Source organism: Perca flavescens, chromosome 9 (genome assembly GCF_004354835.1).
Source record: "Perca flavescens isolate YP-PL-M2 chromosome 9, PFLA_1.0, whole genome shotgun sequence".
NCBI lineage: Eukaryota > Metazoa > Chordata > Actinopteri > Perciformes > Percidae > Perca > Perca flavescens.
The window spans coordinates 25,314,131-25,329,686 of record NC_041339.1 but is presented as its reverse complement, the minus strand read 5'-3'; the positions used below and the strand labels follow the sequence as shown (position 1 = coordinate 25,329,686).

Here is a 15,556-nt window from a genome sequence, read left to right as displayed (position 1 = left end):
GCTTCCCCTTTTCAAGAGTCTTATTCATAATTCAGCATTACCTTAGATACAATTACAATATCAACTAGCAGTAGCATGATTCAGTCTGCTCTTGAGTTCACAATGCAATTCTATTGAAAGTGTGTGGTGCCTGTCAAATAAAATAAAAATAAATCACACATACCGATAGAATTCAAATTCAAATCAAATATGGAGGCTACAAATAACAAGTGATACATTGTATTTGCTGGCTGTACTATTCACACATTTGTTTTGCTCACGCATGTTCACAATGTGGTTCAACATTACTTCCATCATTACAACAGCAGGTGTCAGTCAAACTTCATTTTGGAGCAGTCCAGCCCAGACACGGCCGGTGCTGTATTGATTGCCTTTTAAAATGAAAGCCAAATAATTTAGGTGCTCAAAAGTCAAAATGTGCCGCACTCTCGGTCTATTTTTGTGACATAACATTCTTATATATTTAATAATAATAATAATAATAATAATAATAATAATAATAATAATAATAATAAAATATTTTTTTTCTGGATAATAAGCTGAACTGTGTAGTTTCTCTCATAATGTGTCTTGTAGTTTTAGGTTTTACTGTAATTTACAACGGCTGTCCTCATTACATTTTTATCTTATTAAAGTTAATTATTAACATGAATAATGGCTAAATGCGAAATGTTTCTAAATAATAATTGTTATATTCTTTTTTTAATTAACAGAATTTAACTTTTTGGTTAAAATCGTTTAAATCATATGGTCAAAATACACTCGGGAGCTTTTATTCCCAAGGAAACAAGCAAAAGGAAGTGACGTTTGACAGCGTCAGCCTTTTCCGCTCTCTTTTCATTGAGGCTCAGCTAGCGGCCGGGTGGGTACACGTTTTGTTCAGTATATATTTATCGATTCATAGTGAACGTTGATTTGTTGAATGCGATTAAAACAATATATTGGTCGTCGTATGTCGCCAGTAATTGTGTATTAAGTATCACGGACTCATTTCCAACGTAGAAAATGGAGAAAATTGTGACTAACCGCCACGCTAACGTTACGTGCATGTGGCGAGGCCCTGCACCGAGTTCACTCTGTTGCTAACATTAGCTAACACACATTGTTAGCTGCTTCCCAAAAACCAGGAAACATTTCACGATTAATGTAAAGGTTTAAAACGTTACCATTTCCATCCTAATAAATGTGGATGGCGGATCTCTTTGTCGTTGACTTGTTGTCAAGATGGTGCCTGCCAGTTATCGTGTTGTCAGCTATTTAGATGCACGTTAAACTTTGAGCTAACGACAGTTTTTCTCTCAGCCTGCAAACATGCAGATATTCGTGAAGACGTTGACGGGGAAGACCATCACCCTTGAGGTTGAGCCCAGCGACACTATCGAAAATGTCAAGGCAAAGATTCAGGATAAGGAAGGTGAGCCGTCACTTTTAAGTCATAACGTGATGGGAGTCTTGACAGTTTGTTAGCTAGCAACTTTGACTCTACAAAACGTCTTTGGAAGCCATTTTTTTCTTTACTTTCAGGTTGACTATTTATGCAGTGTGATAGAACAGTTTGTTATAAATTTAAGTGTAGGTATGTTGCTTCAGAGCAAGCCAGTATATTTCGTCAAAGTTAATGGTAGACTGGATTTCTGGCCCTGCAATCGGACAATTGTTACTTTCATCTAAGGGTCTTGTGATTTAAAAGCAAAAACAAGTTGGTAATAGGGTAGACATTACAGTGATGTTTTAGCTATGTGAATCTCTTTTTTTTTTTTTTTTTTTTTTTTTTTTTTTTTTTTTTTTAAACCACTAGGCATGTCTGCCTCTTGAACTAAAATTGTTCATGGTCAATTGCAGTTTGCCTGAAAGTATTGTGTTTGCAGGAATTCCCCCTGATCAGCAGCGTCTGATCTTTGCTGGCAAACAGCTTGAGGATGGACGCACACTGTCTGACTACAACATCCAGAAAGGTAACTGCTTATTTAAATTCAGGCTAGATGTGCTGAATGTGTCCATGGTCACAGTAAACCATAGACAAGATTCTTATAGTGAAACAAAGTTTTAACTGCAAAAGATAAATTAAAACGGGAGCAGTGTACTTGGTTATTGTAAAATGCTTAGGTAGAGAAGGTTTTCTGTTGTGACTGAATTTGAGATTGACATCAAGGTGTCTTACCTGTCAGAATCCACTCTGCATCTGGTTCTGCGTCTGCGTGGTGGCATCATCGAGCCTTCTCTCAGACAGCTGGCCCAGAAATACAACTGCGACAAGATGATCTGCCGCAAGTAAGTCTATTTAACTTTATCGAAGGTTGTACATTACTACAGTTTACTGTGAAGTTATGGGGTTAAATTTAAGACTTAAACACTTTAAATGGCACCACAATCGGTGTGGTTTGATCAGTTTTATAAAAAAGACTGAATAAAAGTATTGAACTACATGGATTCAAAATAAGATGGAATAGTACTGTAATTTGATTGCAGAGTGTCAAATTGAGTCATTCTTTTGTGTATTTAATGAATGAGATTTAGTCTTAGGCTAAAAACTGATTTAGATTATTTCTTTCCTCAAATGGTGGCAGATTGTAAATTTGTTAGCACCAGAAATGTGTTTTCGCAAAAACTGTACGTTCAAGTTCTATTGCAGAACTTTAATGTTATTTCAGGAGACATTTCCTTATCGTTGGCCCCTGGTCACTTGTTTTGCAGGTGCTATGCCCGCCTGCACCCCCGTGCTGTCAACTGCCGTAAGAAGAAGTGTGGACACACCAACAATCTTCGCCCCAAGAAGAAGCTGAAGTAGACCTTTCGCAAGAATTGGCTCTTTATGCCATTTTGTGTTCAAATAAATGTAAGAAAATGATGATGCTGCGGCTTGACTGACTTGTATTTTTCAGTGGTGGGAAGAAATTGTTGTCTGGCTTAATTTGAATTCATGTGTGCAATCTGAGATCTTATGGCTGCGTGAGGTCATTTTAACTGTAAGGAAGAATTAACCAGACTGACAAGATAAAGCTGGTGCGATCAACTCCTGAACTGTTTGCTAAATTCTTCCACATGAAGATAAAAGATATTCATAAGAATTTGGCAAGTATTTACATCACAAGCCTGTTCACGGAGGTATCCGGGTAATTCAGTAAACCTGCTGCTTGGAACTGGCACTGGTTGAATCTAACAGTGGTTGCACTCCTAAACCTGACACATGAGACAGTACTGGTTTGTGCCGGCTGGGAGTGGTTTTCACTTATTTCAAAATGGCACACGCAGTAGCACATGCTGGTTGTGTTAGCCTGAATTGATGACACTGTGCGGCAAAAACAGAATATCGCGTGTCTGAATTGCATCGCTGCATACCGTAATAAACCTCACGCAGCTGGTAGTGGATGACTCGAAGACAAGCAGTGACTGTATGACTGAGTTTTAATGTTGAACAGTTCTATACAAATATAAGGAACTTCTCTCACATTGTCAAATTCCATAGAAACACCTGCTCTCCTTTAATTGCTATTCTTGTGAAACAAACTCATGGCCTTGAATTCTTATTTACCAATACTTTAATGAAACTAAATGAAATATTCTGAGGTATTTTGAGTAGTGCTAAAAGATGAAATGTTTCAGACTGAGCAGTTAAACTCAAAACAGGTTAAAATTTAAGAATCTGATTGAGATGAACTTCAGCATTATGCAGAAGTGTTTTTTTTTTCAGTTGATGTGGGTTTAGCATGACTGGTGCATCTTTGGTACTGCGTTCTCTTAGCTGTAGCTTGTGACTAGTTTTAAAAAGGCCTTATTCCAGTGTATATAAGGAGGAATCCACCCACTGATAGTCAAACATTGTTTATTGCAATGTTTTCTTTTTTGTGATGTCCCTTAACCGGCATCTACTATTTATGCTTCAGCTGGTGATTTTTAGCATTTCCCAGAACGTATTCTGATATCCGCCCCCCATCCCCACCCAATAAGGGGTATGAACGGGCATATTCAAACAGAATATATACATCACCAGCAGGTCCCTAATGGTCTCAAATATAAGGTGGATGCCTTTAACCTGTTGTAAATACATAATATTAATGGTCAAATTTACATGCTATTATAAAATTACAACAGTAGTATACCTTAACATTGTGCTGTTACACTCTTAAGTGTAAGTGCAATAATCCCGAAAGGCGCCCTCTGTTGCCCCCATAACTTCTCAATAGTGAGGTCAGATACCAGGGCAGAATGTTGGGCCTTTAAGAGGACAGTCTCTTCTGTGTATATGGAAACGTATGTTATTGTGCATTAATGATACACTGGAATAAGGCTGTTTTGAAGCAAAGTGTTTCAACCGTGAGGAGCCGGTGGCCTCCGCATTTTCTTTATGCTTGATAAATGGCTGATAGCATTCTGTCATAATCTGGTGAAGTCAAGAAAAAAAAACACCACAGTTGTGAAAAAAAAAACCTTTTTAAAATGGATGAGAACAGGCTTTACAGAGGTCTCCTTACCTACAAATTACTTGTATTAACTATAAACAGGCATGCTAGAAACATTATTGCTAATTGTGTGATGCTTACATGTAGCAGCTGAAGCCAGAACTCCCAGACAGTGTAGTAACTTGTCAAAAATATAAAACATCAATCTTATTGTAATATAACCTCTTAATGTGATCAATAGCAACATAATGCAGTGAGATATTTACTGCCATTACTGTATTTGGCTTGTTGAACTGTAGAGGTCTTTTTTATTATCTCAAGCTAGAATATAAATTGTGGTTATAAATAAACCATGAGTTGAAAATTGTATTACACTTAAAAGTAATAATTGCAGGTAAATGTTATAGGGTTCTAGTACATTGTCGGGTAGCTCATTACATTAACAGTTTTTTTTATTTTGGCCAGTTTAAAATCACATGTTGGCATGTTAATGATTCTGGAAGTTACTGCATCATCAGCTGCAAAAGACTGCATTTTATTTGTACCTACTGTATATTACCTTTATATGAAGAAATCAATAACTCATCAGGGGGTGAGAAGCAAAGATCGATAGATATTGTGCATCAGACGTTCACGTACAAAGCTGACAGCAAGTCTATTAAGTACCTATTTACTAAAACTACTTCAGTTGTGTTTTGTTTAACTGCGGCAGCCTCCACCCACCCACCCACCCACCCACCCACCCACACACACACACACACACACACACACACACACACACACACACACACACACACACACACACACACACACACACACACACACACACACACACACACACACACACACACACACACACACACACACACACACACACACACAAAGTGGTGGAGAAGACAAACCTACCAGCCGCAGATTTGAATTCAGCACAAATTTCTTCTGTGATTTCCCATCCTGACTGAGTATGAGTAGTACCCATTGATGAACATGAATAATAGAATAAAGTGAGAAAAGAGTAGTCCTCATAAAACAAACAGAATGGGAGCGGGTTGTTGCATCTCTGAGTTTGTTAATGTTCTGGCTGGTGTGAGACCAGTCCAAGCTGCTGATGGTGAACTGGAGCTAACTTTATTCAGGGTCTTTGCCTCCATCTGTCCTTATCCTGACCAAACTTCAACCGGGTGCATCTCCACAGTGTTGAAGGATGACACCAATAAAAAAATCAAAGTTGTTATTTGTAAAAGTAGACACTTATTTACTTGTATAACTTGTCTTGATTTTTCTCAGTTGTCTTTCTTGCAGTGACTTCTGAGATCTACCAATAACAATATGAGAAAATGCATTTCCAAAAGGCTTATTCATAAAGGACTAATATGGGTGGGCCTCATGCTGTTTAATGTGTCAAACTGCAGTGAACAAAACACTTACGAACAGTCGCTTGGTTGTTCCTATCAACCAAATGTCCAGACTTATGATCAAATATTTATGTTTAATATAAGTATAAAATGTAATTGTCCATTTAACTTTATTTTATAACCATCTCAAGCATTGATGCAAGTCTTGCTGTTACAGGACTGAAGTTTTACTATCCGTGCTCATACATGGTTGAATGGTTGGGACCTCCAGCTCTGCAGGCAAACAGCACCGCTGGCTTTTATTAAACAACATCAGGCCATTATCTTTCGATTCTTTCCTAGTTTTATTGCTACTCCTGCCTCTTGTTAAGTAAAAACAAGTAGAAACATTTGATATCTGTTGGAAATATCTATCTATCTAATATATCTTTTGCAATATAGCAAGCCTAAATCAGTTTTGGTGCAAGTCCTCTTTTAAAGGTTAAGTGTTATTTTCAGTCAATAAATCCTTATAGGAGTCCTTTTGAGACATCAGTATTATTACCATAAACAATTGAGACTGCAAAAGATTGTCAGCAGCCAATACTCAGCGTTTTAAGCCCCACACAGGTGATTTCAGTTTTTGTAGCTGATTAGACCTCTGCTCAGGTTGAAGATGGGCTGGAGCTTAGATGGGTATTTATTAGATCACAAATCTTTTCTACCAATAAGAATGGTAAATCTGTCAATCTTCCTGCCCTAACTGGTGCAACAAGGCTAACAAGAGACTCAGAAACATGTCAATCAAGTAGTCTAGACACAGCCACACAGTCCTGGGAAGAGGTCCAATTAGGCAGATTAATTTAAAACACCTGTGAGGGTGTTCAGGGCCTTTAAGAATACTGGATTGCAATGTCATGGAAAAGGGCACTGTTCTTCCAGAGCAAATTCATCTAAAACTAAAGTGTTTGGTGATGGCAGATTGTGAAAAGAGAAAAAATCATATTATTCCCTTCAGGAGCTGAAGGACATGCAGCTGCTGGGAACTATGATATGGAAAACAAGTAGTAGCCTGTTCGACCATACTGTCAACGGTTTATGATAATAATATCCACCAAAATTGCAGTATGAATGTGACAATGATTTTTTTATTTTGTTTCTGATACCTGATGTTTACCTGCACTGATCTTAAAAACACAGATCCATAAAGGTAAACACCTGTACCGTTTCCCACCATATTGCTTTGATTGTTGCTCTGCTGATAAACCAGTAAAACACAAATCAAGGCCGCATGGGTGGAACAAGTGCTGAATGCGGAGATGCAGCCCAACTGCTGCTGTGGCTATTTGTCGATGAGTTTTGCCAGGCTCTGTCTCAGGTCTTTCAGGTCGCCAATTTTGACGTCCAGAACGTCGATGATGTGTCGGACCTCAACCTCCGCCTGGTCCTGCTCCTCCCGGTTAGATGCTAGCGTCTTTTCAGCACTCTGGACACGATCCTCCAAGTCACAGTTTCGTCTCTCCAGATCCTGCAGACACATCAACTGTTAATACGGTTAACTCATCTGAATGCATTTCTGGATGTTTTCTGCATGAATTTGGTGTCCAAATGATAGGCTCTCTTTGTATTTAAGCATGTAAACATTTGTAAGTAAGCAACCAGTGCTCTTAAATGTTTAAAATTAATTGTAGAAATAACTTTGCAGAGTAGTATTGTAAATCACTCTGGTCAAGAATGTCTGCGACTGTAATCCTGGAGTAAACTGTTTCTTGCTGTTATTTCTGTCACCTCTGTTCATTAATATGCCCTGATAATAAAAGTTATAGTGGGAAAGAGCAGCAACAATAATGCACATGGGCTTTGTACACTGCTTTTCTTCTGCCTGTATGGTTCAAGTCGGATCACAAATACTTTATCAATAGGATATTTTACACACGTTTATATGTGCAAACTGACTATAACAATCAGTACAATTTATCCCAGTTTATGTCTCCATGCCTTTACTCTATTTTTCCTTTGCAGTATTTGTGTATTTCTTTTTTTTTATGATCAATGTTTTATTATTTTTATATTTTTGAACACAACATACACAGAACAAACAAATACAATTGAACAGGAACCAAAACCCTCACCCACCCCCCACCCCCTGTGGTCTCCTGTTCACACTCCCAGACCATGTGCAGGAAAGTTCCAGTTTTTTCAGGTTGGCAGAACGTGCAATAGGGAGTAAGAATGGCTTTAGAAACGTATTTGTGTATTTCTGTCCATTTAAATTTCAACCTAAATATAGTACAGATGCATGCAGTATTAAATACTAGATTAACCATATAAAGTGGACGGCAGTAGAACAGCTTTGGAGCAGGTACAAGTAAAGCATCATGGCCCGTTATTTCTGCAGGATTTAACAAGAACCGGTTCAGCTTTTCTTAAATGCATGTAAATTCCCTCCTTGTGTGGCTGCTGACTGCAATAAAGTTTATTGACAATGTCACATCATTTATTTGCTTTAAATTGTTTATACCACAAATTTAAATGTGCAATTTTGTGCTCATGAGGTTATTCTGTATGTTAAATGCACCAATGAATAGATTATAGAACAAACACAGGGACATCAAAGGTCAAATATGAATATACATAATTCACAGCTGACACGACCATTAAAAATGATAGAGGACCTAATTAAGGCTATGCAATATGCATCAGGTACAATCGCCTGAATTAGCATGGAGACTCAATACTATTTGTTTTCTCCTTGAAGTCCTCATTTCTCCTGTACCGATTCTCTGCTGCAGGTCTGAACTGTGCCGTCTCTGTTATAGGTACAGTATCAGTGCTTTGTTTTCCATTAGTCGGCTGTGTGGTTGTTTGGCTTGGAGAACAACAGAAAACAGCATGTAAGCCGGTCAGCATTCTGCAAGCCTTTTGCTTTCCTAGTCTAGCATCACTTACTCACTTACTTAAGCAACACTTACAGGGGCGAAGTTGGCCAGGGCTCATCTCTACAAGGTTTAGTAACAATGACAATGGAGGTCAGGAGAACCAATTTGTGCAGCAGTACCACCAACCAGTCCCATTCATCATGTTCTGTACAAGTTGTAGCCTTGAAAATCACAGGTCTGCTAAAAGTCAGTGAAGTTTTTCTCCTCAAGGAAGATATACAGTAAAAAAAAAAAAAGATTTGACAGTTTACCTATTGAAATTACAATTTAACAAGAAATGTAATTAGTTTCCATTGTTTTGTAAATTCTCGTACTGAAAGAACCCAATCTATGGGTGAACGCTAATTGTCCCCTCTTTTTGTTTATTTGTTGTGTATTCTTATTTCTCTTGCTACTGTGTAGGTTTACATTTCCTAATTGAAAAATCTTGTAATGTAAAACTAAAAACACATTCTTTGTCCATAAAGCCTGTATGAGGCAATGTATGTGCCATTTTCCAGTAACACAAGTGTACTGGATATACTAAAGTTGACTAAACATGACATTTTACAGAAGGGAGAAACCCACTCAGCCAGTTGTCATCTTACCTGGAGTCTCTGCATGGCCTCCTCTCTCTCTTTCTCCAGCTCACCCACATCGGTTTTCTTGCTTTGTAGATTGTGAATTTCCTGAAAACAGTGATTTCAAACTGTCACAACACCACTTTCACACCGCCTTCCCACACATCCACCATCCCTATTTATCAGAACATGAGACAGTGATCTCTTGTTTTTCACTAAAATACTTCATGTAGTTTTAAAATATCAAATCAGGTTGTTGATAAGATTTGGGACACCTTGAAGTTTCCAGCCAGCATGGTGATTCTGTCCCCGGGGAAACATACCACCATGACCTTGCACAAATCCGGTTGCCAAAACTGAAACTTGTTTAGACGACGTGACAGACATGATTATGTTAATCAGGCCGGAGGACATCAGCGAGCTGCGAGGAATATTTCACTTTAATGTCTGTTTATTTATTCGGGGGAAATGGGTTTTGGCTGAGCGTGCCTTGCATGCATTTGATAGACATTAACTTGGTTCAAACAAACAAAATATTCACAAGGTGATACTTTGGCATCATTAAAAATCATATTAAAGCAAGCTTGGAAACAGTTATAAAGGTGAGTAAGAGTCCTGATTTCACTTCACATACTACAGGTGTCTAGCCTGGTCCTACCATACTCTCGTATATTTCATTTGTACAGAGAGTCTGGCCACTCTCCATTGACACGTGTTAACTTCCTTGAAGGCGGGTACTCTGGTGAAGTTTAAAACTATTGGCTCTGCCCAGAGCCACTCTGGATCTGCCATAACCAATCGCTAATGTTTGGTCGTGACGTCGGCTTAGCCAACTCCTTCACCACTAACGGAGCGAGCTGGAAAATCTAACTTTTCCAGAACCCCGTGGGGAGGAGGGCCACAACATCATGGCCAACAACAAAACTCCGCAAAGATGGTTATTACTCGGGCTTTAACTTCTGGATATTCGGCAGCGTTGCCACAACGGACCGAATGGCTTCGCTACAACTCAAACTAGCGCACAACTTCAACGTCATCGGTCTCGTCCACTCCCTCTGTTCGCTGATTGGACCGGTAAAGATTTGGCCGGAGAGAAAACCCGCAAATATACCGCAAACCCAGACAGAGTACTGAAGGAAAAAGAAAATTGAGCGGAAGTACGTAGGAGGGTGGAGCCAGGCTAATAGGTGGCAGCTCTGGGTATGTTGTCTGAAGCCTGTGGTATTTTATGAAAGCTGTGACTGCACACGAAGATTTACAGTTGCTTGAAGATAAATTAAGGACTTAGTAGAAATAGACACTAGATGGGCATTAGTAAAAACCCCAAAGCACATTCTCTTCTCAACATTTTGTTTGTTTAGTTATTATCTTTTGGTTGAGACAAAAACAAGATTATTGAACCAGAAAGATCTCATTAAAACCTTAAAGATGATTTAGAGAATAAATAGCCTACTCCAACTGGCACTTGTACTTTTCCAGCTCTCCTGGCTTAATGCATTTACTATATAACAGTTACTGATCGTCAGCTGGAGATTGAGGCTCTAGTTACATACAAACTGAAAACAAACCTATCCAATTGATTACTGGAATAATTATGTTTGCTGGTGTATGTATAAGATGGCTTTCTACACGGAGGTTCCCTTTAGGTTGGTAAATTGATTTGGGCAGTGAACTGGTGTCTTACCTGATCTTTGGTGCTCAGAAGGGCTTCCAGCTCCTCCAGTGAGCGAGTCAGCTCCTCTCTAGCAGTCTGACCTGCAGCAGGATGCCCCAGCTGGGCCTCAAGCTCTGCCACCTGCAACACACACAAGAACACACACACACACACACAAATGAGCATGATATGGGACAAGGGTACACAGAAACAGAAATCCATTATAATGAGGAGAAGAATGTACTGGGATCTCATTTTAGTGGTTATCCAAATGAAAAGCTTTGCATAAACCTGTGTGGGGTCATTTTCTGACCCTTTCATTCAGCGAAAAAATGAAAACCTAGAAAAATTTGCATAATATTTTTTTGACATGATAGAAATACAATAATATATATAATACAAATAGTTTGATGATTACTACTGATGGAAATGAGCGCACACACGCACACACGCGCACACACACACACACACACACACACGCACACACACACTTTACTGCCAGTGGTCACAGTGCTGAACTCTTTCGCCTTGGAGATTTTTTTATTTATTTTTTTAATTACTGGAGGAATGCGACTTTGTGGAAATGCATGGAAAAAGTTCCCAATCTGACCCACTTGCTTGTGTTTAACATATTATTAGAAAAGCTAAAGACAGTAAGTGAGAGTTTGATTAAACAAGGACAAACTGTTCAGCCTTTGAATTCTGAACGTGAAGAACTTATCCATAAGTATTGATCCCGCAAGGGAAAGTGCAATTATTTCACTCGGTTGTTAGAACACACATTGTATTGTGTGACTTTGGTGAATCCAAACTAACCCTTTAAAACACCAAAGTCAGACAATAACACACGAAGGCAGCGGTATACAAGCAATTGCCGTGTTCTGCAAGGTAAAATTACTGTTTTTGTCAGAGGACTCTGGAGGCTTTAAAAAGAGCACTGGGACTTCAAAAAAGAAAAGAGAAAAAAGACAAACAATATACGGTCATGTTTGCATGCTGTGAGAGTAATCAGATTAAGACAATAATCTAATCATGTCCCCAGTGTTTACACAGTTTGAAGTAACAGGATTTGTTGATAACACGCTTTTCATCACATTTATTTAAAAACTGATAAGACTTATATTACATCAGGTTTTGTTTTTTAAATCAAACATTAGCTCTACTGACCTCTGTACAGTTTAAAAAAGAAAATCTGAATAATGTGTTTATATGCCCTAAAAAATAGACGTATTGTTAATAAATCTATAAGAGTTACACCCCCCCCATAAAGATAATATAAAGGTTTTAATGATAGTCTAAGTATTCTGAATGTTGCATTAACTGGATTAAATGGATCAAATGTGTATGTCAGTATGTACTCTTTACGGTTAGCTGCTGTAGATGAAACCTGACTTTAGTCATGATCACAGCTGACAGGTGAAACATTTGTTTGCTAACTTACACTTGGGCTGTTCATCTTTTACACACAGTTATTTATAATATCTAGAAAAATCTTAAATTTCTCAACTGCAGGCTAAATGTTTAACTGTGAGGAGTGTAACAATTGAAATTACAGTACCGTATGAAACTAAAATGATTAGTAAATTGATAGATTTACAATTCCAGCTTCTCAAATGTGAATATATGCTGGTTTTGGTTTGTCTTCTGTGATAGTAAACTGACTATCTTTGGGTTTTTGATCGTCAGACAAAACAAGCAATAAAAAGCCGATGCCTTGGGCTTTGGGAAATTGGTCTATAAAATTGCAGAAAATCACAGACCATTAATTAGAAATTAAAAAAACAGATTAATTGATCATGCTAATAATAGTTTGTTGCAGATTTTAATAGAAATACTGCTGCCTCCTTGTACTGACAATGTATGATAGATAAGAGGGTGTTAAAGAAATCTGAGATGAAAAGTAAAGGAAAACAGGATAATTCAAACAAAGATGCCTTAACTCTTGACCTCTTTAATGTTGGTAATGAGGAATCATCACAATGCTTTTTATTTCTTACATTTCAATTTCACCCTTGATATCTGTGTCAGCTCAATGTCTGAAATGTAAATGTATGTGTGAAGCGAGAGAGGGTTTCCTGGTCCCATGTAATTATTTCCCTTTCCCTCCCTTTAGCATCTCCTCTGCATTTTCACAGACAATTTGTGCGGCTCTTTATAGATTCCACGCTACGCAACGTTGCACGCCATCCAAGCGGAGCTTCAGAAAACCACTGCGGGTTGAAGGGGGGGTGGGGTCCACATGATTTCAGAGGACTCAACCCCTTTGTATCCACTGAGTATATGACAGCTACTGTCCCCAGAGGCACCAGCTCTATGTCTCTGAACTCCACACAAATAAGAGAGAAACTTAATGTTCCCAGGAACACTTAAATCTCAATAGATTGACAAACCAGTGGTGTGATACATACACTGTATATACATCTTATACATTAAGGAGCAGTGACCTCAATAAAATATCAATGCAGATGTAGCAACAACAACAAAAAAACAGATGGTGACTGTCAAACAGTGGCTTTTTAATGTATTCACTATATTCTACAAAGTTACATTAGGAATGCCTAGCTAGCTGTCAGGGATTTTTACCGTACATTCATCTCCATTCATGGCAGTTACCACTGATTCCAATGCTGACCCTGTTTAAAACATGGCAAAGAACTCTGCTGTGCATCCAGTCAGTATGTTCCAAGCACTCTGCTGGTTAACTGGTAACTATTTTGATAATGAATCCTTTCTTTCAGTCAAGCAAAATGCCAAATATTCTCAGGTTTCAGCTTCTCAAAAGGTGATGATTTACTTATTTTCTGTGTCACACATGACAGTAAATTGAATATATTTAGGTGTTGAGTCAGACAAAAAAAGCGAATTGAAGACATCATAGTGGTCTTAGTGAAATTGTGTTTTTTTGTTTTTACATTTCATTTAATCTAACTAAGATGAATCAATGATGAAAATAATTGTTAGTTGCAGTTTCCCTTTAATATATGTTGTGGTATAAGATAATTGCAGGCAATGTTGCACATCAATGAGACTGCTTAATGACAATATTGGATTTTGTATGATTTTTGCATAAATGTTATAAATCACACGGATTTGTTGGGTGTAAAATGATGGATTAGATAAAACTGACATTCTTGTATGGTTATGTATTCATAAACAGTTTCTTAATAGATTTTACAGACAATTTATCAGGTCACAATATATACGGATATTGTGATATAAAATAATGTATAGTATGATGGAGAATTTTATTAATATTGAGTCCTGTTTCATGTGTTAATTTAACTATCCAACAAAATTAGAATTGTATCACTTTGATGGAGGTATGCACTCTGTGAGCTCACTATCTTTAGACAGTTTGTGACTATAGTTGGAGAGTCTACAAAATGTTTATTTATGGAATTAGCTGTATTCAGCGTCTAGAAATTTGATTTCCATCCAAAAAAAAAAATAAAAAAATCACAGTTGCCAAAAAATCCCAGAAACACAAACCAAAAAGCAAACAATACAGTCACATTGGAACTATGGTTTTAGATTCAAATCACATTTCTTTGTATTTTATATTTTAGCTCTTTGTCATATTTTTTTATTCTAGTTTAGGTTGCGGTTGTTGTTTGTCATAATTCCAGATTTCATATAAGATATCCATAATTCAAAACCTTACAACAGATACAATTACAAATGTAGTAAAACAATCCAGTGAAGAACTACTAGTAAATGTCAAATGAATTACTAAAAAATATCAAACATGAACAAGAACAAAAACACCTATTCAGGTATCCTACAGTTAAATACAATATATAACCTACGTATTGCGCTCTATGTTTTGCTAATTCTCGTTAAAAATGAGCAGGGGTCTGCTGTGGATGAACACAAACATAGCTGATGCCGGGAGTGTGACGTGGGAGAAAAAGCCAGCCAACTGCTCTTCTTCTGCACCTATGATGATTTATCTTCTTCCTATAACTGGGGCAGAGAGGGGGGAGGAGGGTGGGCAGAGAGGGGGGGGGGGGGTGGGCAGTATAGGGTGTCCTGTCCCAAAAAAAAAAAAACATCCCTGCTCCCCTCAACACCCCCTTGCCAAACCCTGGAGGCCTGCTCTACTTCCAGCCACCTGGTTGACTTTGCTGCAGTGTGTGTGTAGCTGTGTGGTGGGGGGGGGTAACCTTCACCTGGGCTCGTAGAGATAGATGAAACCAAAATGTGGGCTAAAAATAAAGGGCCAGTTTTCTGGTGGTAATAGCAGACCGGTTTGCGGCAGCACTTAATTCTGTCGCATTGAAGAAGCCTGGTTAAGCTTGACCAAGGGCATAATTTTCTCTCTGTAAATTAAAGATGAAATGTCTGCGTTCTTCTGGCCCTGCGATTATCACGGGAGCCTGTCAACAGAAATATCCCAAGGAGGGGGGGAGGGGCTGGATGAAAAATGCATCTGCAGTTTGGAAGAGACCAAGTCCATCTGGGGATTTCAGTGTGATAGTTATAGATGCATGAATAAAATAAAATCTGCATAATATCCAGTTTATTATCTGAGTGGTCACATAGTGAGGGAATGAAATGGAAAATGTTTCATAGAAGCAAAACATATGCTGTATTTCTGCTTTGATTTAATAAAGAGTTTTTTCTTCTCACCTCATTGGCCATTTTAAACCATATGCATACATATGTTATG

At 38.1% G+C, this 15,556-nt stretch overlaps 2 protein-coding genes across 5 annotated transcripts in view; one reads left to right on the top strand and one right to left on the bottom strand.

Moving 5' to 3' along the window:
* Positions 1–777: 777 nt before the first annotated feature.
* On the top strand, positions 778–2,849 carry uba52 (ubiquitin A-52 residue ribosomal protein fusion product 1). Its single transcript, XM_028587364.1, has 5 exons — positions 778–862; positions 1,303–1,414; positions 1,869–1,955; positions 2,169–2,271; positions 2,695–2,849. The coding sequence occupies exons 2-5, from the start codon at positions 1,312–1,314 to the stop codon at positions 2,786–2,788; spliced, it is 387 nt and encodes a 128-aa protein (XP_028443165.1). The 5' UTR covers positions 778–862; positions 1,303–1,311; the 3' UTR covers positions 2,789–2,849.
* Positions 2,850–5,256: 2,407 nt separating this feature from the next.
* homer3b (homer scaffold protein 3b) overlaps positions 5,257–15,556 on the bottom strand; it is a 43,818-nt gene continuing 33,518 nt past the window's right edge. For all 4 annotated transcript variants that reach the window (XM_028587150.1, XM_028587151.1, XM_028587147.1 and 1 more), the window contains 3 exons: positions 10,918–11,028; positions 9,261–9,341; positions 5,257–7,262 (listed from right to left, as the gene is read on the bottom strand). In XM_028587150.1, coding sequence (XP_028442951.1) covers positions 7,077–7,262; positions 9,261–9,341; positions 10,918–11,028 — 378 coding nt within the window. In that variant the 3' untranslated portion in view covers positions 5,257–7,076. The remainder of the gene's footprint in view (positions 7,263–9,260; positions 9,342–10,917; positions 11,029–15,556) is intronic.